General features: G+C 37.1%; 1 protein-coding gene across 1 annotated transcript; it reads right to left on the bottom strand.

Moving 5' to 3' along the window:
- Positions 1-410: 410 nt before the first annotated feature.
- On the bottom strand, positions 411-23,581 carry LOC306844844 (potassium voltage-gated channel subfamily B member 1-like; the record flags this gene model as incomplete). Its single annotated transcript, XM_079377255.1, has 2 exons — positions 411-2,339; positions 23,006-23,581. The coding sequence occupies 2 exons, from the start codon at positions 23,579-23,581 to the stop codon at positions 411-413; spliced, it is 2,505 nt and encodes an 834-aa protein (XP_079233381.1).
- Positions 23,582-24,676: the final 1,095 nt, after the last annotated feature.

The raw sequence follows: 24,676 nt of genomic DNA on the forward strand, positions 1-24,676 counted from the left end.
ATTTACCATACACATCTGCACTTAAATGTCTGGTAAGTGTTCAGCCTCAAGCTAATTAAGCTTTAGCATACATTCTGTTCTTTTCACAAACAACTGTAGACCAGATCCGCTCTGGCTTTATCTTACCCCTGCGACACACCAATGCAGGCTTGTTTACAGAAGAGTAAAAAGGGCAAGAGGTGTAGGCAGTGGTACATCCTCAAGATCCTGCTCCTTAATGATGTAACATGACCACTGTTTTCCAGTGAACTCTCCCGCATAAAGTCACCAGGGTATGCCCCCTGGTCAGATGCCTGTAAAATGATTCTCCATTGTACATTAGTCCCTGCTTTCCCCAAAGTCCTTGACTGAACTTGGCCTTCTTTCCCTTCTTGGACTCCCTTTGGAGTCCAGCTCACGACCCTGAGGCCTCAGAGGCCCTTATCAAATGCGTTGGAATGTCCCCTGTCCCCTTTAGGCCTTCGTGAGTTCTCTGAAGCCACATGGTTCTCATAGCCAACACTTGGGCTACTTCCCAGTGGGAATAGGCAGTTCTGACCGAGCAGCCTTTGGGCAGCTTCCAAGTGGTTGGTGGTCCCCTGGTAACCACTGAGCCGAGGCTTGGAGCTCAGGCCTCCCAGCAGGAGCTCCGACGGGCCACCTTCGCGCAAGTGCTCCTCGTCATCTGTGTCGGCATCGATGTACTTGCTGATGGACGCGTCGTGAAAAGTGAAGACTGCAGGACTGAGTGCTTTTCTCTCTGGTGTCTTAGGTGGAGTCCTGCTGCTGGCTGTAGTGTAGACCGACACCTCGGGGCTTAGGATGGAGTGGTCAGAAAGAATAGAGCTGTCAGACAGAGGACCACCTGATGGGCTGGCCTCCACGCAATTGCGATGATTCACCCTAACCGAATGCATTTTCTGAGCGTTTCCGAGAAGTCCTTGTTGCCATGAACCCTCGCTATTGAGAGGTTTAGCACCAGAACATGGTGGTGTGAGCATAGTCTCATGCTCCAACGTGGTCTGCAGACTCGGATTAGCACTGACCCGACCAGAGAGGCCAGAACCAGGGCTGTGGGAGAATCGAGAGCTCTCTGGGAGGGATAGGCCTCCTGCCGGACTGTAGGGGAATCGTGGGTTTTCTTGGAAGTCTGTTGCACAGCTGATATAACTGTCAATGCTTGACAGACTTTTCATGTCTACCACCCCTTCACGACCCCCAATCAGTGGGTCGCCTCCTTGACCTGGCAAGGCTCCCAGCTCAATTTCATCCCTTCTATGGCCTGCTCGGGATGAACCTTTGTCTTTGGTGTTCAGGTTGGGCTGTGACTGAGTCTTTGCCATCTGGTTGTACATCTCTTCTAGTTTCTGTGCATTAAGCCTCTGTGGACTAGAAGCTCTCGCCTTGCTAGGAGAACCTTGGTCTGGGTTAAAGGAACGATTAGAACTGGTTTCTGAAGCTGCCTGCTTTGATGACCATTTCCATCGGCTGGGTGAGAGATGGTTGTCCTGGGTTCTCTCACCCTTGTCCATGACCACCACATCCAGAAGCTCTGCACCACGAGAAAATGCCTCTCTAACATTCATGGACACTATGCTGCCATTGCGTTTGGCTCGCTCTAGAGCTTCCCGTCTCTTTATGGCCTTCTCTTGCCGTTTCTGCTCTTTGTAGAATTCAGAGAAGTTGTTGACAATGATGGGAATGGGAAGGGCAATAACTAACACTCCTGCTATGCAGCAGAGTCCACCAACGATCTTACCCAGAAGGGTCTTGGGGTAAATGTCCCCATATCCAACAGTGGTCATGGTAATAGTGGCCCACCAGAAGGAGGCAGGGATACTCTTGAACTTGGTGTCATCTTCGTCCTTCTCAGCAAAGAAAACTAGACTCGAAAAGATCATGATCCCCATTGCTAAGAAGAGGATAAGCAGGCCCAGCTCATTGTAACTTCGTCGTAGCGTGAAGCCCAGTGACTGCAACCCGGTTGAGTGACGTGCCAACTTGAGGATGCGCAAAATCCGCATGATTCGAAAGATTTGCACCACCCGCCGCACATTCTGGAATTGCAGCACGCTCTTGTTTGACTCGGTCAGGAATATGGTGACATAATATGGTAGGATGGCCAGCAAGTCGATGACATTAAGGGGACCTTTAAAAAATTTCCATTTGTTTGGTGAGGAAAGGAAGCGAAGAAGATATTCCATTGTGAACCAAGCGATACACACCGCCTCCACATGGGCCAGCTGGGGATTATCGGTTGTCTGACCAAACTCGTCTGTGTCTTGCAACTCTGGGAGGGTGTTAAGAGACAAAGCGATAGTGGAGAGCACGATGAATAGAATAGAAATGATTGCCAAGATCTGAAAGACAAAAAAAAAAGCAAACAAAAAATCCACCATTAGAAAACAGGAAAAACCTTCAATACTGAGGTTTGTGTCTCATGATCTCTTACATAATGGTAAAAACACTGGATACATCAGTGTAGTGATGGCTTGACAGATCATTCATACTTTGTGAATTTTTTCTCTACTAACCCTAGCAAATCCAACACTGGTGCTTAAACCAAGACAGCTGAATGAAAAGTCTGATGAAATGCATGGTGGCACAGCACTGAATACAAAGTTTCCACTAAGGGGTTTCTTCTTTAATGTTCACTATAAGTGCGCAGTCAGGATTAATTCAAGTGAGGCAAACAGAGAATGATCTTGAAAAAGTGGTGAGTAAGGTCTAGGTAAATCATAGCGACTGACTGACTGAAATTTTTCTTTGTGACTGTGAGCAAGAGACTATGTCACTGTTGCGATGTGCTGAAAACCTTGTAGAAACATGCTTTACACCAGAAATCTGGTTAGACAGCCCTGTACAAAACAAGTTGTCGACTAAATTGTCAGCTAAAACATGTAAGTGAAATCTAAATCTTCAAGACATTGCATAATAATGGCTTTATCTGTGTCGTTAGGTCAAGAAAGCAGTATAATGTAGTAAATGAATGAGTAATACAGGGCTGATGGTTATTGAGAAATACAGAAATGTGGAACATGCAATATTCGGAAAAACCTGAAGTTAGTAACAAATGCTTCGTTAAATCCCCAACAAATTCTAATTATTGACGGAAAACTACACTAAAATGCCTAGTAATAAAATCACTTGCTAATAAATACAATTAACGACTAAACAACCAAATTGGGTATTTAAATATCTTTAGAGATCTAGACAACAAAAAACACTTGGTCTCTCAACTAAAACATCAGATAAGATCTGCTGTCTAAACACAGAATAGCTCCCTGTGGAACCTTCCAGGAAAAAAACCAAAAAAAACCTGTAAAGCTAGAAAAAGGTTTTTAAAGCTCTAAACCTCTGACAGAACAGAACAGAACATAAAGTCCATTACAACAAAATGGCAAAAACTTGGCACAATCCTAACACTACTAAGCCCACTAAGAGGCTTTTGTATCAAATAACTCTGTAAGATGGACAATTGTCAGAGAAATGAAAAAGACCCGAACAGTGACCGAGTTGCGGAGCTCTTTGGCTGAGATAAGAGAAACTTGGACAAAGGAACCCTCAAAAATCTCTTCATAGACTCTTTGGGGGAGTGGAAAGAAGGAGGCCACTTCTGGTCAAAGCCTGGAGCAACTCAGTTCACTATAGGCAATGTGACAAAAACATTATATTGTAAGATTGCAGTTGATTTCTGCTCTTTTTTGGACTTAAACCAAAGCTTAGTGGTGGCAACGTGATTCAGGATTCCTAAACTGAGTAAATTGTGGGTATTACGCTTAAAAAAAAGACATTTACACCAAAGTATGCATAAATTTAGTCTCATATACCGTACACACTGTTTTTGAAGGAGAAAGTGGTCATCTATAGCCACTCTTTTGTTGTGATGCCAAGACATAACAGAATTATGTATCCCTAACTTGTTCCTCTATCTTCTATTTTAGTCTGGTAATCTCTCTTTGTCAGTTTTATCAAATGACTCGCCTTCATATGTATAGTATGGAAAATCATTTGTGACTCATTGCATTTGTAGGTGTTTCTCCGTGTGTATTAATGTGTCTAAGAAGAGATGATACCCTGCAGTCACGTGAGTCATGAGGGTAAGTTGGAAACGGTAATAAGATTAAAAACAGCCCATGACCTATAAACAGCAAAGATTAGCCTTTTATTTATAAGCTTGCCAGAGCTTCAACAGCATTATTTACACACTGGTATCAGCAACCACAATCTCTAAATCACACAGGAGCTCCTATCCCCCTTCTGTTTTAAACTCGCTGTCTGATAGCAGCCAATAACATTGGCTGGATGTTTGTGATATCATATTCTGTTGCTAGAGATATAAAGTTTTTTATTGGTCCAAAGTGGTTAGCAGTGTAGTTCTGGTCTAGAGTAGAACAACATGAGAATTCCCTTAAGAGAAATGACAAATGAGATGTCCTACTACGATAATACTGAATCTTGTGAAAAACACGCAAGTGATCTCATATGCTTCCTTTAGATTTCAGACAAGATCTTGACATTGTCATATTTTTGCAGTCAAAAGTCAGATATTTAAGTTTTTTTTTGTGTTTTTTTTCTTTCTCAAATGGAGACAAATTTAATACCTAAATTAAAGAAACATAACTGGCAAGCCCATTATGCCTCCTGAAATATGAAAGAGCAACCTCTGAGCAACAACAATTTACTACAGCTCTGAGTGATTCTGAACCCTGAAGCTAAGAAATCCTTTCTAGGCCATATTCTTGGCCTTTTACGCCAAATGTGTGTGCACATGTGCGTTACAAACTATTCTTAATGTTAAAAAGTGAAAAGGGCATCTAAAACAAAGACAGTCCACTACAGTGACAGTGAATGTTAAATGGGGAATATGTATTAAAAGGGTTCAGCACAAATTCTCAGAGCACAATCAACTGAGCCATTGACCAAATGATAATCTGTAAATAATGGCTGTACACACTCAAGCTGGGGAAGGCATAACAGGGTCAACTCCCTGAGTAGAGATAAGGATGCACAGGGAGAAATCCCGGCATCTTTGCGTCATCTCAGGTGAGTGGCTCATTATCACATCCAGTGGGGTGCTCCTACGACCAAATACAAATTATGTTCTCCTGAGACACAACAAATGTACTCATATTCATACACACACAAACGTGTGAAGGCTCCAAAAGCTGCTGCACAGCAGGGCATTCCATAAAGGGCAATTAAATTCCAAGCAATTCCACAGGAAAGACAAATCACAAATGAGATTCTCATTAATATCTGTGTCTCCCTAAAATCCTAATAGGCCTATGTGTGTGTGTATATACAGTGCATTTGTACAGTGCATATATATATATATATATATATATATATATATATATATATACTTTTTTATTTTTTAACAACAATCTATGAATCTCGAGCAAGCCTATTTACCGGAAGTGACGTCACTCTATTTCAGACGCATCAACTTGTCTGAGGCAGTGCAAGAAAATTCAAGAAACAGGTAGGCCTACGTGTTTTGATTTATTCACGCAATAATTACTCGCGCAATACACTTTTCACGCCACAAGTCCATTTTCTCAAGCAGTGCCATCGAAGTTTGTCTATATTAGACAAGGAATAAGAGTGCTGTTTTCCTGAGATTCAGGACGATGCGATTCATGATTAACACAGGTGTTTGGTTCCTGAATGAATTTGCGCTATGAACGAATCGGCTGAGTGAATGATTCAAATATCCACTCATAAAATCACTAGTCGTTTCGAACGAATCAGTCCCTTTGAACGAATCTAATGATTCCGTGACTCATTCATTAAGACACTGACTTGCCGCCACCTACTGGCGGTTTTAATTTAACATTTAAACAATATAGTACTGTGTTCAAAATGTATAGTGTAAAGTACTAAAATTATTATTATTATTTTAAAAAGATAAAGTTTTCTAAAGATACAGACTGGCAGCCCAGCTCAAATTATCTTATTTTTAATATATTATTAATATAGTTGAGAAAATTTCAAAACCTTCCATGTTGTCCATAAAATTAAATACAATTCTGTTTAGTTACCAGATGTTTTGACAATACACTTCTTGTGTTACTTTTTAGGTTTTTCGTGTTTGGGGCTTTTAGTGTTCAAGTCGAGTCCAAAGCACAAAATCTCATTATTGGACCGTATGCTAAATCATGCTCAAAGATTATACAGATATTAAAACTTATGGAATTATTATTTTTTTTAAATAATGTTACATGTTTAGAACATTTTCATGATTTCATAGGAAATCATAGGAAAAATATATGTGTGCGTGTGTGAATGCATTAAAAATTCTGAATTTCGGTAAACTCAAGTAGGCTACTCTAGGTACAATAAAAAATTTAGTTCCTCTTCATTTGTTAGTTACCAACTTGACAATTTAGAGACATTAATGATGAAAAGTCAGTACTTGTTTCATTTTTTAGAGTGTTTTTCTAGACCATACACTCATTTCCTGTTATATATTATTTATCACCATTTGTAAATATAAGCCTGCATAACTCACTCATTGTGCAGATGTTTCTGTGACTCTTCAGTGAAAACTCCTTTGACCTTGACCACTGACATTCAACCGCTGCTGCTGCAGCATTGTCATGGCAACCTTCTTCAAGCTCAGCAGGAGGCAGTCACATGAAGAGGTTTGTTTGAAAAGTGTAGATGTCTCTGTCCCTCTTATCATCAGCATCATCACCATCCTAGACTGGTTGCCTCATACAAACATACAGCTGTCAGTCCTGTACTAATTGATTCTGTAAGTTTACTTCATATGAACACATTCGTAAATCTTTATTTTAAGGTTATGGGTTTGCCTGCGTGGTAGCTTTAACAATCTGTGCTCTTTCTTTCTTTTTTTTTTGTCTTTAGTGTAGTATACTGGAGCTAGAGCGGGAAATTATGTGAAACAGAATCGGAAAATGTCACAAGCCAAATTTGAACTTGAACTACTCAATGTGCCAGAGCATGTGCGATAAATGGTAGGCCATGGCTCCAATAGCAGTATATCCTATTGACGTCAATGGTTGATTTTGAGTGTATCTGAACAACCTCCTAACCTTGAGTACTTGTAACTCACCCTGTACCATTTCTGCTAAGGACACGAATGATACCACAAATCATACAACTTAAAGTAAGATTACTTTTACAGGCCATCAGACTTTTGATTTCATCTAGCAGATGATAAATCAGGTAAAAAATACCAGTATTGAAAGAGGGACCAGAGCCATTATCTAGAAACAAGGGGTTGTATGTAATTCTTCACTTATGATTTGAAAAAATACTAGTTCACTTGCAGAATGAAATTTGCCTGCATATCATCCAAGATGTTCATGTCTTTCTTTCTTCAGTCAAAAGGAAATTTAGGTTTTTGAGCAAAAATTCTAGGATTTTTCTCCATATGGTGGACGTCGGTGGCAGCCAACCGGTTGAAGGTCCAAATTGCAGTTTCAGTGCAGCATCAAAGGGCTCTACACAATCCCAGCCGAGGAATAAGGGTCTTATCTAGCGAAACAATCTGTCAATTTAAGAAAAAAAATGTATATACCACATATGTTCATCTTGCAATACCTCTGCAATGTGCATCTTCAGCTTCTTCATGCATTACGTAATCACGTTAGAAAGGTCACACATGGTTAGTTTTTTGTCTGCGTACTTCGGTTCAAAAAGGTAGGATAAGGTGAAAAACTCCATCCCATTTCTCCTCCAACTTCAAAATCGTCCAACATCGTTGTTTTGCTTTTTTTGTAAAGGGGGCGTTTGAGTTTCTTTGCAAGTTCGCTTTGTAAACCCTGGGTCGGTACTTCCACCTACGTCACAAACGCATGATTATGTAATGTGTGAGTTTGAGCTTTTGCAAGATGAGCATTTGTGGTCAAAAAGTATATATATATATTTTTTTTTTTTGAAAATGACAGATCGTTTTGCTAGATAAGACCCTTATTCCTTTGCTGGGATCATGTAGAGCCCTTTGAAGCTGCATTGAAACTACAATTTGGACCTTCAACCTGTTGGCTGCCATTGAAGTCCACTGTATGGAGGAAAATCCTGGAATGTTTTCCTAAAAAACCTTCTTTTCTTTTTGACTGAAAGAAAGAAAGACATGAAAATCTTGGATGACATAGGAATGAGTAAATTATCAGGTAATTTTTATTCTAGAAGTGAACTAATCCTTTAAGCATTAGGAATGAGAACTATATAAATTTTTTTTTAAATATATATTGTCCATTGTATATAAGCTATATATATAATTATATTGAAGCAATATATGTACGTTTATTGCAAAACATGTATTTATTCAAATATTTGAGAGTAGGGATACTGACAAGTATGCATTGCTCACAGAGCTTCTTGAGAGTGAGCGTTCTCTGCAAGCTCTTTTGGCATATAATGGCTGCTGCAACTCTGATTGGTGGAATTTTCTGTATTAAAATAGTATGTAATGTTGTATATTACTTCAAATTCCACTGTTAGTTAAAAACGATTAGTTTAAAAGAAGTTTAATGTGAACAGAGAGCTTCAACTAAAGCATAGACCACTGATTAACAACGTATCTGTTTTTAAAATTTATCACAAAAAATCAACTTGGCTATGTTTTTACTTCTGGAAGCTGTGTGCTCTACTTCCTAAGCGAAAATAGGATTCTAAGTTAGGATGTTTCTGTAATACAGCCCCAGATTCATAATGAGTAAGCACTCGGAAACACCCTAGCTCCTTAGATAGCAATTCTTTTGCAACCACCTACAACGACCTTGCATCATGGCTTTGCTTCTAGTTAGCTACATTCCTTCATTATCATTTATGTGAATGTGAGCGATCATTTAAAAAATGCAACAAAGTAAGAATCCAGACAGACCCAGACTTGCCGTTGTTGTGGGTTGATGTAAGGGAAGCGGGGAGAGATGAGCTTCTGATAGTGTTGCTGAACACGCCTTCACGTCCCTCTGAAAGTGACACTGTCACCATGGTTACCAGAAGAGACCATGTCTTCTACATTTTCCACCAAATGATGGCATGACAAAGCACTCAAACGCATGCATACATTCTCATGTATAGCAATGCAAAACGAGTCATTTCAAAAACCTGTTCGGTAAGTACTGCCCTTGAAGAATTGTCCTCGTCTTCTGTTTTTGTCTCTTGGAACAGCTCTGACCTGAGCTTGAAGACAAGGTTCACCTGTATCTGTGAAGCCCTTGAGATACATAGGCAACAGCTGTGTCCTCGTGTGCGCACACACACACACACACACACACACACACACACATACACATACATATACATACACAGAGCTAGATGACCTGAGTGACTGGTCCTTGGCAGAGCCCTATTTTTTTTTGTTCATTATTCATTTGTCTGCAATGAGAGGGAAAATCCAGTCACCGAGTCTATATATAAACCTGCCCAGCCCCTGACATAGTTATTAATAGCTCCAGTTGGGCAGCTTTGGGATCCTACAGGAGTGCTCTCTTAGAATACACACACACACACACACACACACACCTTAGAGGACGATCCAGCGGACATCATGTGGCAATATTTCATGCTCCAATTTTTATGCTTTAATTGTTGCATTGTAGACAATTAGAAAAAGCAACAAGATTTCAGAATTTTCTGGTGTCAATTCCACAATGGCAGGATATTTCCGGGTCATGGCTAAAGTGTTCTGAGTGGTTTTTAATGTGTTGCTATGCAGTTTCTAGAATGCTCTGGTGGTTGCATGGTGGCTGTTTACTCACTCGCCAGTCTCTATGATGTTCAGATCACTACATTTGACATTGGTTTCTTTTTCAATGGGAGACTATGAGATATTTTTGTCTATTTTAACATGCACAAGGTCAAAATTGTAAGTCTGATTGTAAGGCCCTATGAAATATATATATATATATTTTTTTTTTTGTTGTTCCCAAATTCCATTTTATTGATTTTTTCTAAATTCCATTTAAATTTTTCTGCATTTAATTTTTTTCCATTTTAAGACTCTGTTTTAATGGTTAAATAAAATTGTATTAGTCAAAAAGCATGTCTAATTAACTGAAATCATGAAACTTACACAATTTAACAGCAAAAGTTTAACAAAAATTAAATTTTTTGAAGACCCTATGAAATACGTTTTATTTTTTCTCAAATGTAGTTTTATTTTGACCAAATTCTTCTGGATAATGGTTTCATTAAACTTTAATAATCAAAAGCATCTCTAAATAATAGATTTCATAAAAAAATATTATTTATTTTCAGAAATACTGTTGTGTATTTACATTTTTTTTGGTAATTCAATTCTAGTAAATAATTTTTCTGGTAAACATGACTATTTTATTATATTACTATCATTACATATATTTCTGTCACAGTTTCTTCAAGTTAAACCAAACTTTTATTTTGATGGATTGTTTTGAAGATCTTTAAGTTTCTCTGTTTATATTATATGATGACAGTTTTTCTCAAAATAAATGGTAAAATGCTAAAGAAGTGACTCTCAGAGCAGTTTAAAAAATTATGTTAATGTTCTCATATATTGAGGCGGCAGAGGCAGAAAATATTGCGAGCGTCACATGCGCTTCATTATGTGTGTAGTACACGAAACAAACCGCATGTCTGCGCTATTCATTCACACAGAGACGCGTAGAACATGCAGGATTTGTAAATAGTATTTTATAGCTTTTCCGTGTTCTGTGACATTCTACGTTATACAGTAAATTCCATTTTTATGGCTGGATTCTGTAATTCTATCTGCATGTTCCACATCGCGGAAATCATAGGGCCCTATGCTTGCTTTGAAAAGTAATAGCACACCTCTCCTCAGTAAGCTGCATTATTTTAAGTATCAGATAGATATTTTGAAGAATGTTGCTAACCAAACTGTTTCAATTCCCATTGACATTGGTCTGTCTCGCAACATAATTCAGAATATCTTCTTTTGTGTTCCACAGAAAGGTTTGAAAGGTGAGTATATGATGACAGAATTGACATTTTCCCTTTAAGGGAAGTTAGGTCCCTGACTGACCTAATCATTTTGCACATTATATCTCATCTCTTATTTGCATGAAATTCAAGAACATCAAATGATGAGAAATCAGACACATATCTTTGATTTACGCATCAGTGATACTTAATTGTCACTCTGAGACACACCCGACCACACCAACTAGTTCATACATTTCACATAAGACGCTGACACAAAGAATCAAACACAACCCCCCCAAAAAAACAGCAGTACACAAAGTAAACACACGCACAGGCACACATACACACACCTCTGCTTATCCTGGCAGAGACAGCTGTGCGTTCAAGCGTTGCACAAGAAACAGTTGCTATGGTGACAATGACGACACGCTTTTTAGCATTGCAGGGATGGGAGAGAGAAAAGAATGCATGTGTGTGTGTGCATGTGTCAGTGGAAAAGCAGACAGTGGCGAAGGCATGTACGAAAACAAAAACGCAACAAGCTAAGATGAAAAGTTTAGGCGTGGAGAGCAGCAACGCATCCTAATTTAAAAAGACTAAACCTTTGTCAATATGTGCAACACAAAAGTCAGCTAGCAGCACAACAAATCACGTAATTTGACTCTTGACCTGAATGTTTGAAGTTTAAAGGCAGCGACACCCTGCAATAAAGAGATGGTGTTCGGGATTACACTTAGATCAAGGGAAAAGGTAATTAATAGAGGCGTACCGCAGCATTCACATCATTTTTTAATGTATCTCCGAGATTAGTCTCAGTTATTTTCCACATGGATCTACATTAGTGGTTACACAAGCGTAGCTAAGGCTCATTTACAGGAAACTCTGATATTTGCTGACTTAGTATATAATTTACAGGATACTGATTGTAATCACATTATTTCATAGCATTAGTATTTAGTGCAATAAAATGTAAATCAGTGCAATATCTATTAGCCAGTGCTTTTTAAAGAATATTTACAAAAACAAATTGCCTGTATTGCAATTGCATGAAACATGCATTCACTGTTAGTTTAGTTTACATCTTAGAATTCAGAATTTGTCTTTGTCTATTTATTTATTTATTATGTTGTGTTCCTCATTCATCCTTTAAAAGATAATGGATGAATCTTTCTGATATTATGTAATACTTTCTGATTTATTATTATTATTTTTTTAGAAAGTTCAGTAGTAATATTGTCTAATCGTATGCATTTCTATTTCAAAGTTTTTGGTCAGTAAGATATTTTATTTTTATAAATGCATTTATTTGATCAAAATAAAGTGAACGCAGTAATATTCTGAAATATGACCATTTAAAAGAGCTGTTCTATTTTATGATATTTTAAAATAATTATTACTAATAATAGTAATATATTCCTATGGCAAAGCTGAATATTCAGCAGTTACTACTACAGTCTTCAGGCCGATTTGGTTTTATTATTATTATTATTATTATTATTATTATTATCGAAACAGATTTACTGCTTAATATTTTTGTGGACACTGATACATTTGCTGAATGAAAAATTCAAAAGTACATCTTTTATTTTTTTGTAACCATGTAAAAGTATTTACCATCACTTTTTATTAATGCAATGCATCCTTTTTTAATAAGAGAATTGATTTAAAAAAAAATAAAAAATCTTACTGACTGTAAAATTTTTAACTGTGGCACAAGTGGCACTTATTCTTGAGAAAGGCATGTACAATGTCCAGCAGTTGTAAAGTATGAAGACCTTCTTTCATAAGCAAGTCTGGTTCTAGTTGAAAGACTTAGAGGGTCATTCTCTCTTGCTCGCTCTTGCATCTGCCTTAGAATCACATACTGGTTTTGATAAAACTTTCCCATCCTCGAGTGCCATTTATTTTGTACCCCTGGCCTTTGCTTCCCTGCCAAATCCATTCCAGCGGCAATCCAATCTCTGACACCCAGAGAAGGGTCTGCACTAAAGTTGCCCTCCATGGTTCAGTAGGCCTTGTGTAGTGTGTTTTACGGTCGTTTCTATTGATTGCACTGGCTATAACGTACCACTACTGTCACTATAAACAAGCCAATGACAAGCCAAGTGGCAGGGACAGAATGAAATGACAACATGGGAAACTGTTGAACCCCACTCCCTTTATTTGCCATTCCTCTGATTTATTAGCCTGCTGCTCATTCGAATGGTATTTCTATGCAAGAGGGAAAGAAATTGATGGATTATTTTAAACAGTAGACAATAAAGAATTCATAAGATATTCCAATTAGGAAAAACAATGAATCATAAATCATTTTGGATATATTATTGTATCAGATGAGTAAAGCGCTAAATATACTTTACCAAAAAAAAGGACTTAAGAATCAGAAAATTGTTTATTTCCATATCGATAAAGTTTGGGGAGTGATTAAATGTGTATATTTTTATATTGCATTATTATTATGTTAAATTATTAATTGCATGGTAAACTGACAGTCTTAATCTCATTTGTTTCTCCAATTATGAGACTAAATGGAGACTTTTTAAGTATATAATTGATCTCAGTAATGTATATGTGCTCAGAATAGCTAAGATACCAAATTCTTCAATCAAAAGACGCATATTTCAATACAAACTCATTTTCTCATTGGATTTTTTCAAGAGCCAATTACCCCCCACATACGTACACCTTCCTCTGTTTATCGCACACTCGCAGTCTGTTCCTGTTTCAGTCAAGCTCATGTCTCGATGGAGTATTAATGGCCTGGGAAAGACTTCAATAGAATGAGACACCATGTTCCTCCGTGATACGCTGACTGAAAGCCTCTTTGATTATCTCTCCATAGATTAGCCTTCTCTTGTATGCCGGAACTTTCTCATCGTTTCATAATCGCTTACATAGAAGATGTGTCTGCTAATATACCCAGCTCACATTAAATAAAGAGCATTGAGCTCTTCTACATAGCTTTGTGAGCTGTGTAAGGCAGCATTACATGTATAATTTGCAGAAAAGGCAATAAAAGAATACATTGTCAGTGGAGGAATATGTTGATTGCAACTATATTTTCACTTTTTTACGAAAATAATATTTTTAATAATATTTATAAATGTATATTAGAAAATATATTGAGAAATGTAAATAGTATTATGAAAACATTATACAATAATTTATGTAAAATAATGAAATATTTAAAAATAAAATATTAATTTAACATTTAAAATATTTAAAATATACATTACATAATTTATAAATATATTAATAAATGTATACAACTAAATGTAATATTATTTTACACTAAGAACCGTACAACAGTTCTGCTGCTAAATATGCAAATATATACTATATAATGACCAGGCTAAACCAATACCATAGTAATACCTTTGCATCTATTATCATTAGATGCAAAAACCTTGCATCTAATATCACCTGAAAAGGTTAAGTAAGATGGCAAGAAAACAACATTTAAACCTGCCAGAGAAAGCCTTTTAATTTTATTGTAGTTCTGCTATTACTTATTGCTCTTGACAGTAATATAGTTTTTTTGAGGGCACAAAAAAATACTCATCAAATCATGTTAATTAAAAGCTGTATGTCTCTATCGGATTTGCTGGTTCTGTTTATTTTCATAGGTGATTTACACTTTATGAAAGAACCTGTATTATGCATTATGCAAGTGCTCACATTTCTGGAGGTGGCAGATAGTTCTTGTAATTAGAGGCGTATGCTGTAGGCGTTTTTATTTAGAATACCACGCATAAATGGTCTCTTCTACCTGACAGTTATCACTCGAATGGGTGTTTTGAGAAATCAGACCTGTCTTTGTGACTCTGTAAACAGCAATACATAGTCAGGGTGGAGGCCTGTGTTTTTTTTGTTTGTTTTTTTTAGCCAAAAATACAAAAACCCCCTCTGCCTGTCCATTTGAGCTTTTTGGGTTGCTTGCATCAGCTGATATGTCTCTGGAGGAAGGGTTTTAGGGAGTGTGGATGAAGTCAGCCAGGCAAAATCTCTTGTAGAACATTTTTTTATTTTGAGAGTGCCATGTGCGATTCAGCTGTCAGCATTTTAATACATGCACTGGGAAGCGCAGTAGTGATGCTGTGAAAAAGATATGTGTAAAGTTAGACTAGAGTGTTAAATGTTAGCTGATGCATCATGCGAACTAACAAACAAATGACTGACACAGTAGCCCATATGTTCACATTTGGTACTAACAAACAACTCAACTCCACTTGCTACTTAGTGAGTTTCAATGAGAGGAAAAAAGCCAGCAGTATTGGAAACACCAGGTCTCACAGGTTGTGTAGTCCTTGGGCATTGCAGATGCTATAAAAGAAACTGTGAGCCCAGCCCAGTAGACAGAGATAGCGCAGTACTGAGACAGTATAGTATTGACATATTGTCTCTACTCTTGTACAGGGTGACAAGGGCCAATTGTGAACATGAACATCTGCCGACTCAGTCTTTCTTAATTTGTTACGTGTTGGTGTAACAATGCTATATAGCACAGCATCAATACCCTGTACATGTGTGTGTTTTGAAGACTCCGTAGTTTTTTCCTTCTTTTTTTTTTTTTGCATTGTAGTGATCACATGTATAGTGATCGATACTTTATAGAAAAAGGTCATAGTAATGGTATATGTATTGCTATATTTATAAGATATCCTAAAAATTATATTTTTCTTAACTAACTCTTTCTATAATAATCCTATAAATTACATACAATTATGTGTGTGTGTGTATTCCATTCAGCGCATATATATTTATTTTATAATTTTTTTTATAAAATAAATTGAGCCAGAATGTACTCTATCAGTTTGAAACTCTATTCAACTATACAAATCTATTCAGTTTGAAACTCTTTGAATTTCCAAATTACTATAACCCAGTATATGAAATTCAGAAATCTGAATGAGTGCATGTAGGGTGTAGGATGTAGGATGAACTGCGGAAGAACATTGTATTGATCTAAGTCATCTTCCAGATGTAAGCACTTACAAGGGTAGTGACTGTGTAGAAGGGGTCAATGCCTATATGTATAATGCATTAATCATTAGGAAATGGGAACAGGTGCATTAATATGATTCATTAAAGTACCAAAGTATCAAGACTGCAACGGGAAATTAATCATGAATAATCTACCAAGAAAATTATACACTTATATTTTCCCAAAATCCCATTAGCTCTTCTCAAGGATAACAAGCAAACACTAGAGAGAAAAGAACACGTGACGGTGGTATTTCATACACAATATGGTATTTCTGAGTCTGCTAAGCATGCTGGTCAAACTTGCAAAGTTTCAATAAGGAAATCAATGTAAGCTTCATTATGTACTCACTGCACACTACATACTCTTACTTCAACACAGAGACACAAGCCATTGCCCTGGAAACCAATGGAGTTTGCCATGGCAACAGAGGCTCTTCTGCCAATTGTTTAGGTGAATGGGAATGCTGTGATTAAGGGATGGATTAACACTTACTGTATGTAGACCTTTCGAGAGTTAAACAATTTATGGGAAAATGCATTGTTTTTAAATAGCTATTTTGCTACTTTTGCATATGGATCAAAGCGTCCACAGTGTATAGGGAAGTAACTAGAAAGCTTTGATTGTGCTATCTAAAGTCATGCCTAATAAGGTTAACAAACGAAAAAAGAAGAAGAATTCAGAGTTCTGCAATGCATAGGACAAATAGGCTTAATGCCAGTGCCTTTAGTTCAATTTACAAATCTGTATGGCTTTTTTCTTCTGTGGAGAAATTCTAAAGACTTTGTTCTTTCCCATGCAATAACAATGAATGGGAACTAAAACATCAGTATTCACTGATAATCTTCAAAGGTCAATGAGTCCGATTCGTGATTCTGATTCATTTTGATAACCTGATCAACTGATTCTTTTAAACTTTTTTTTTTTTGCAAGGCAGACATCCCTATTTTGCTCATGAACGTTCATGGAAAGTAAATTTCTGTCTGTTTTTTTTTTTTTTAAGTTATTGCATGTCTTCCAAAGACTTGTGCATGAGTCATATGGACAATTTCAGGATATTTTAATGTGTTTTTTAAGTCCTTCTCCCTCAATATTTAATTGCATGGAAAAGACAGGCAATCACATTCTTAAGAATGTTTTATTTCACAGATAAAAATAACCTCAAACAGGTTTTGAATGACATGCGAGTGAGGATATGATGGCAAAAAAAAAAAAAATTTTGTGTGAACTTTCTTTAACTGTAGTACGAACCTGTTCTTTAATGTCAAAGCCAGACACGCTGCTCCAGAAAAGTCGATTCTGTTCATGCCGAGACACTGACATGAGACTCTTGTATTTCTGACTTGCGGCATGTTTTTGGTAGCTGTGCACATGAGTGAAAAGCGCGAGACATAGCCGAGCTTGAAAGTGGCCTTCTGATTCATAACTATTTTGCACAGATAAGCTATTGGTGGATGATGGTAAATTTCTCTAGAGCTCTGCACTCACATCTCATTTCAACAACTTACATTGATGGGTCTGGAAAAATAATTACACTTCTCTATTCATTAGATTCCAAGACGGCCTAGCCTACTAAATGCTACAAATCACCTCCTAATGAGGTTTAATTAAAGAATGATTAATTATATATGCAGAAATATGGGCTGTTATTAATAAGATGGGGCTCAAGCTTCAAAGAATGTCATCTACTTAAAAAAGAAAACACCACATTTTTACTCTCAATGCTCAGCAATGCATAAAACGAATTGGCACCAGTTTAATGTGTTATTCTTTAGGAGATCACGCTACATTATATGTTCCCCAGAAGTGTCCAGTTCAACAACAAAGGACACTTTACTGACCCACTTTCATAAATAAGGTGAATGAGATGCGACAGAAAGGCGATTAGGCCTGATTGCACAGTAACAAGCCACATGGCTTCTAGCATTTAGATACAAAGCTCACCATGCATTAGATGATTCATATCACACTGTTGTGATTCATGAGTGTGTGATTCACAAGAAAAAGTTCACATCATAACTTATGTGTCACAGGTAATTAGGCTATCGTAACCGCAGCAAACCACAGGTTAAGACCCGTGCACCACGATGGGCTTCGTGAAGCCGCTGCCAAGGGCTGAGCAAAAACTACAGGACACCCTCTAATAATACACGAGTGTTCAAGTTACATGTCAAAATAATTAATTGTGGTAACAATAACAATGCATAATTACAGGCTGTTTTGCAAAACGATTTCATATTATGCACATGTTGTTCATAACTCTTACTCGGAGCTTACTGAAGTAGAACATGTCGTAGACTCTAATGTACAATGAGGTGCTGTACTGAGCTAATTTACAGATATGATAAATATATATATTTTTTTAATTATTTGAATTGGCCACATTCTCTGGCATTAGAATGATAGGAAAATTAATTTATTGAATTTCAGTTTGAAGAATTTCAGCAAATTCTGGGAAATGACGTCCATCCTGGTCCAAAAAAAGTTTTAAACAGTATAAAATAGAGGCCTACAAACCTATCAACAACATCACTGAGAAGACCAAATTGAGAGTAAAACCATTTCTTATTTTGTATTTTGGTAAACTAATGTTTAAAAAAAGGACACTTGGATCAAAATTGCCAAGATGGGTTGACTTGCTAATATTCTCTCATCCAGGAAAGAATTACAAAAAGATTCTAAAACATCTCTGAAACTAAAACTACTGGCTTTTCAAGCCTTTGATATGGTCAGTGTTCCTGATACCTCAGAAACCAGAAAGTAACAAAACTGCTCTGAATTCTGTTTTATTCCTGAACCAAAGAGTCAGTATTGGGTTGTGAAGAAAAAAAGGGAATCCAGCACACAACAACAGAATCAGGATGGCTGATGAAGCAGCTAAATTAATGTTTGAAAATGCCACCATCAAGGTATAGAGCTTAATACAGTAAAGCTGACTAAAGCTTTCACCACTTTCTCCAATGTTTTTCCAACACAAAAAGTCCATTGCAAAACACTGTAAAACCTAAACATTTGTGTACAATCTTGTCATTATATTAAAAATGATGTACACTTAATTAAGGGATAGTCCATACAAAAATTAATTCTGCCATTATTTACTCACCATACATTGTTCCAAACATATATGGATTCAACTTATCTCCTTTCAAACATATATGGATTCAACTTATCTCCTCCTGCATGCAAGAAATGTATACAGGTTTGCAATGACAATGAATGTGAGCAGGTTACTCTTTCTGGAACTTACATCATTGCGACAAATGAGTGTTTTTATGAGTGAACTATTGACTCGTTGATTCAAACGATTCTTTCCAAAACGGTGAATCATTCAGTAACGAAACAGTACTGATGTATATTGATCGGTTTGCAATGTTTGTGCTTCGGCTTTGTTTGGAACTATTTTCGTTGGACCAGCAAATACAGATAAAGTTACTACTGGTAATATTGTGACTAAAATGTAAGTTACTCACTTAACTTCTTGTTTATAGAACTTTTTTTACAGAAGTGTCGCTCGTTGTTTACAAAGTGTTCTCTAACTAGTATCATATTTCATTTAAAAGCTAAAGATCATTTTGAGCAGAGCTAATATTTTTGAAATCCAAAAATAGTATTTCAATACATACATGATGCTTTATTTGTGGTTAAATCTGAATTTGAAACTGTATGTAGTATTTACAATGTGTTGTTCTTCTTACCATTTATCACTTTCAGCAGTGTACAAATCGTGTTACATTGTACCTGCTATAGTTATGATTTTGATAACAGGATCTATTAATAAATAAACCTCTTACACATTAACAATGAAGTGTAATAAATTACACAAATTACTCATTTGCCATTATTTGACAACAGGATTAATGCACAGGGTGGAGCTTTAGAAATATTTGAAGCGATTTCAAATTAATTTAACCTCATCCAGTTCTATCAATTCATACAGTGAGATATGAATTTCACTTTTATCATCTGAACTGGCTAAACTGCACAGGAATTGATCCTAGCCTTGCTCACAAACGCGGAGTCTTTCCGTAGTTTTCTATTTTTGGGTTAGCCATCCTGACATTAGACACCTTTACAGGCACTAGTCAGATATCCTCATAAATGTTGCATTGATAGAATGGATGGCTTATTATCTGTATCTCTCACAAGAATGAATGTGCCTTGAACAATAATGCAGTAGCATTAACTAGAACATGAAAAAGGTTGTCTTTCTCACAATAAACAGGGTCACCTTCAGCCGTTTTTGATTTGATTTAATTTTTTTAATAAATCAAAGTCTTGAAAATAATCTCATGACATGATTATATTTTATCTAGATCTGTGAAAATGTCTCATATCAACTATCAAGTATCATGGAAGGCTTTGCAAACCAGAAGGGAACTACCATTATCTCAGTGCTGCAAGGGCTTCTGGAAGGACATTGGCTGTAAATAACCACATCCAGTAAGTGATTACTTCCCTTTATACTAAATGGCGATAGTAAATAAGATTGGTGTTTTGTGACATCTCAGAGAATCAGGAAATGTCCACGTCCTCAGGCACAGGCCTGGGTCACAACTGTGGGTCTTCAGTATACGTGATGGGATAATTCAAAAATGAGATTCTTTGAAAAAAACATTTGATAATTACTCTGTCTTGACCTGTTCGTGCTTATAGCCTGAACTCACAGCACCACCTTTAATTGGGATTAATCTTAGATGATTTGTCATTCCTTACATCTGGAAAGTATTCTAAAACCAGCAGTCTGTCTGTCTCCTCCAGGTGCAATATTTAAAGCAATATGTTTTCTGTTAACTTCTAAGATTTTGGTCAAAATTCTTATAATTTTATACAGGAAATATAATATTTGTTAGATTTCACCATATGGCCTTACTATAGAATAAGATTATGTCAGACTGCCACATATCATACCATCATTTCAAACCATTTTATCATATATATATATATATATATATATATAGTTAAGTGGTGTTAAATATTTTTGTAAACCAGTGAATTTAGATATTAACAGTTGTTTTAGTGTGTAATATATTTTTTTTTAGTAAAGAATTTGAGAACATTTTTGGACACTTTTTTTTTTATGTTATCTACGCATATACTCAAATTTGAAGACCAGCGCCTAAAATGCATAGATTATAGATACATAACCTAGATTTACAGTGAAGTTTGGCAATGCGGGTTGTAAATGGCACTGAGTCAAGGTAGAGCCTATTACATGATAAACTGCATGTACAGTTTAATTAAAAACAACATTTACTACCTCAGCATTCGTGCCTCGACTGAAGCGTCACAGCTTTGACCATGAGGCTTCGATACAAGGTCCTTAAGCAAATGCCACCTTCTATCTTGTAAACACTATTAATTACTACACTACTAATATCCACTAAATAGCATGGTAATGCAGGACTAGTGAATACCAAAAAGGTGAAGTCTAGCTATGAAATATGACCAGGCGGTAATTTGCAATGATATGACGGCGGTCTGACATAATCTTATTGTGCGGTAGAGCCATGCAGCGAAATCTGATTTGAGACAGATGTAGACAGAGCCCGTTCTAGTGAGAATAGGGGAGAAAGGAGGGGCTAAAAACAGAATGGGACACAAAGTCTCATGGAGGATAATTAATGTGACATTTCCCTGACATTTAGCCAGAGGTGCAGTGGAGGAGCCTCAAGATAGAGGGAGGGAGAGATGGAAGTGGAAAAAGCCAAAAAGAAGCCTGACTCTTCATTCCGTTCTTATTTGAATACAAGTAGGAAATGCATGTGTCCCAAAACAATGGTCCACTACGACCACTCAAACACCCTCTGACACTAACTTAGTCCTTTAGTGACTTAAAGTCCTTCCTTTTAAAGTGATAGTCATCTCTCTGTTGCCTGGTAACAGGAAGGACGGTCTTACACCGAACTGTCCCTCCCAATCCCATGTGACTATATATCAGCACAGGTACAGAATTATGGAATTAGAGCAAGTAAAACAGACAGCCACAGGAGAGGGAAGCCAGAAGTTTACAGATAGGCATTACATCTCTAACGATACCATTCAACCAAGATGCTTCTCTTATTGATCCGTGACCAAAGATATCAAGCAGAAACCATTTTAGACCTGCATCTGTGATTGATGAACGTTTTACATGGAAATACTACTTTTTAAATAATAGAGTGGCACTCTTGTGCTTCTCATATAGTGATTGATTACAAGACTGACGCAATTTGGTTAGAGTACAGAGGCTTGAACTGCACTTTCTACACTGCCCTTTTAAGATAATTGAGTGTTGATATATGCTTATGTGGAGGTTGCGTTTTTTTTCTCTTCCTTGGCTGATGAAGATGTTTGACACACACAATGTTGAATGCTGCTGGATGGTTATTGTTTATGATAGATGTGTGATTACACTGCCCTGCATCATATTCTCACCGTATGAAATTGTTTATTACTAATGGTGGGGTGCTGATTCGAAAAATATTGCACTTTTGTTTTAGCACGTCACACTTTCTCACAAAATATGTGCATTTTGTAGCATTTTTGTAAAGTGAAGAAGTCTTGTATTATCCCTCAATATGATATCAGTGAATGAAAGGCATGATTCCTATGTTCCTCTGAGCCAGGTTATTCCTGTTTGTTCAATTTTCAGACGATTTTCACATGATTCTTAAGGCATTTATGTATAATTATGGCCAGTTACTGTGACCCATATGTTTCTGGCTACATCTGTGGGTATTTTACTAAATCCAAATAGTGAGAGAAAATTGAAGATTTTGCAAATTCTTTGACATTTTTTTAATTACATTTGCAGATTGTCATTTAAATAATACATTCTGAATAATATTATTGTCATAAAAACAACAAAAAAACTTTTGACAACATTCTTATTTTGTAAAATATATGTTTTTTTTATTGATATTTTTTGACTCGGCTTCATCAAATTAAGTGATATTAGGCCTTTTTGCAAATCAGCAGACTTTTTTCAAGATGCAGGGCTGTGCAAATGATAATAAATTAAGAAGGAGTCTACTTTTATTTCTGAACTAATGCAAAATATTGTGGAAGTTGGTCTTCTGTAAACGTGTGTTTATGCCTGAATCTCGGCCTGTTTATCAGACTGATAAGATGCTGTCAGTCAGTGTATGTAGTGATGCATACCTTGGCTGCTACAGACGAGCCTGGTTTCTCTAGTAGGTCCCACAGTTTCTTCCTTTTCTCCGAACAACACGTATTATCGAATTCTTCGCCATCCCGGTCCTTCAGAGTATCAGCTTCCCGTTTGAGCTCCTCGTTCATCTGCTCTTTCTTTTGATGGTACCGTGCCTGGCAACATGACTCCAGGTAGATCTCATCCACCCCCCAGTAGTCCAGCTCCTGGCTGAAGGACAGGGCGCACATTTCTTCCATCATGTGCAACTTCCCAGTGCGGTAGAAGTTCAGTATAGATGTGAAGGCCCCGGGGTGCCGGTCAAAAAAGTACTCATTGTCCTCTAGGTTGTAGTCGTCGCATATGTCCATGAGTGATTCGTGGGTTTTGCAGTCTCGTAACTTTCCCAGTCGTGTGCGTGGCAGTCGGTCCAGGGTTCTCCACAGGACCTCGTGCGGCAGACCCCCTACGTTCAGTTTGACACGCCGGTAGCACGACATACTCCGGATTATATCCACAGGCTCCGGGGGCAGAGAGGCTGTTGAGCGAGAGCCAACTTTACTCATTCCTGCAGAGGGTTTATCCATTTTGGGTTTTTTTGTGCAGACTACCCTATGAATTTGGCGGTGTTACCAGTGGTTCTCCGAGCTGTTTCATTTTATTTGAGCTGCTGAAAAAGAAAGGAGAAGCAAGGAATGAGCTGCATGTTTTATGATATTTGTTAAGTGCTCTGCTAAGTTTTATTCCTGCAAAACAAATAAATTCTTAAACCAGTCACTTACTAGTAGAAGCATATTTTATTAAAAGTATGTCATCACTCAAAGGAATTTGACATTTTTACGGTTCAGTTGAAAAAAAAGTGATTTGCATGACCTTTAATTCTGAACGTGCATGCATCTATAGGCCCGTGCTGACTCGAATCTACAGCGCGGCCAGCGGTGTTCGGTTCCCGAGCGAATGACTCGTACGAGCCGGTTCTTTTTTAGTGAATCAAAAACATGTAGAACACAAGTGTAAATCGATCGGATTCCCAAACTAATGACTTTCATGAACCGGCTCTTTTCAGAGAATCATTAAAAAGCACGACTAAAATAGCTCGAATCCTAAGGGAATGACTTTATAGCTGTTTTTTTTTTTCTTCTTCAGTGATTCGGTAACGTAGCGCAACCAATGTAAACTGAGCCGGTTCTTTTTAGTGAATCCAAAACATCCCCCCCCCCCAAAAAAACACTTTTTAAAACAACTGACATTTGAAATAAATGTGTTATATTTGTCCTGTTGGCATATGGAATGATAGCTTATCATCAGGCCTATTTGACAACAGACTGTTAAGTGCAGTAAATGCAATTATATTTTTAATTATGCTACTAAATTAATCTGAAGTACTTAATGAAACGTTAAGGAACCTGAATCGTTTAGAAGAATCACAAATAATTCAATTCCTTACATATCCCTAAGCCGGAGCAGTCGCTGTCCACTAGCGTGGTGCTGAATCGCCTGCTGCTGTCTCTATAAACTCTCAAAAGATAACAAAAACATTTAAATCCAAATATACTGGAACGCACGCGATCTACCTGTTATCCTCTAAAAGGAGCATGCTGTCTAATCATCAACATCAGTAGGCTACCTCTACCGTTCGAGAACTCCCAATATCCCTGTTCATTAAAAGACTCCATCAACTA

Source organism: Barbus barbus, assembly GCF_936440315.1.
Source record: "Barbus barbus genome assembly, chromosome: 25".
Taxonomy (NCBI): Eukaryota; Metazoa; Chordata; class Actinopteri; order Cypriniformes; family Cyprinidae; genus Barbus; species Barbus barbus.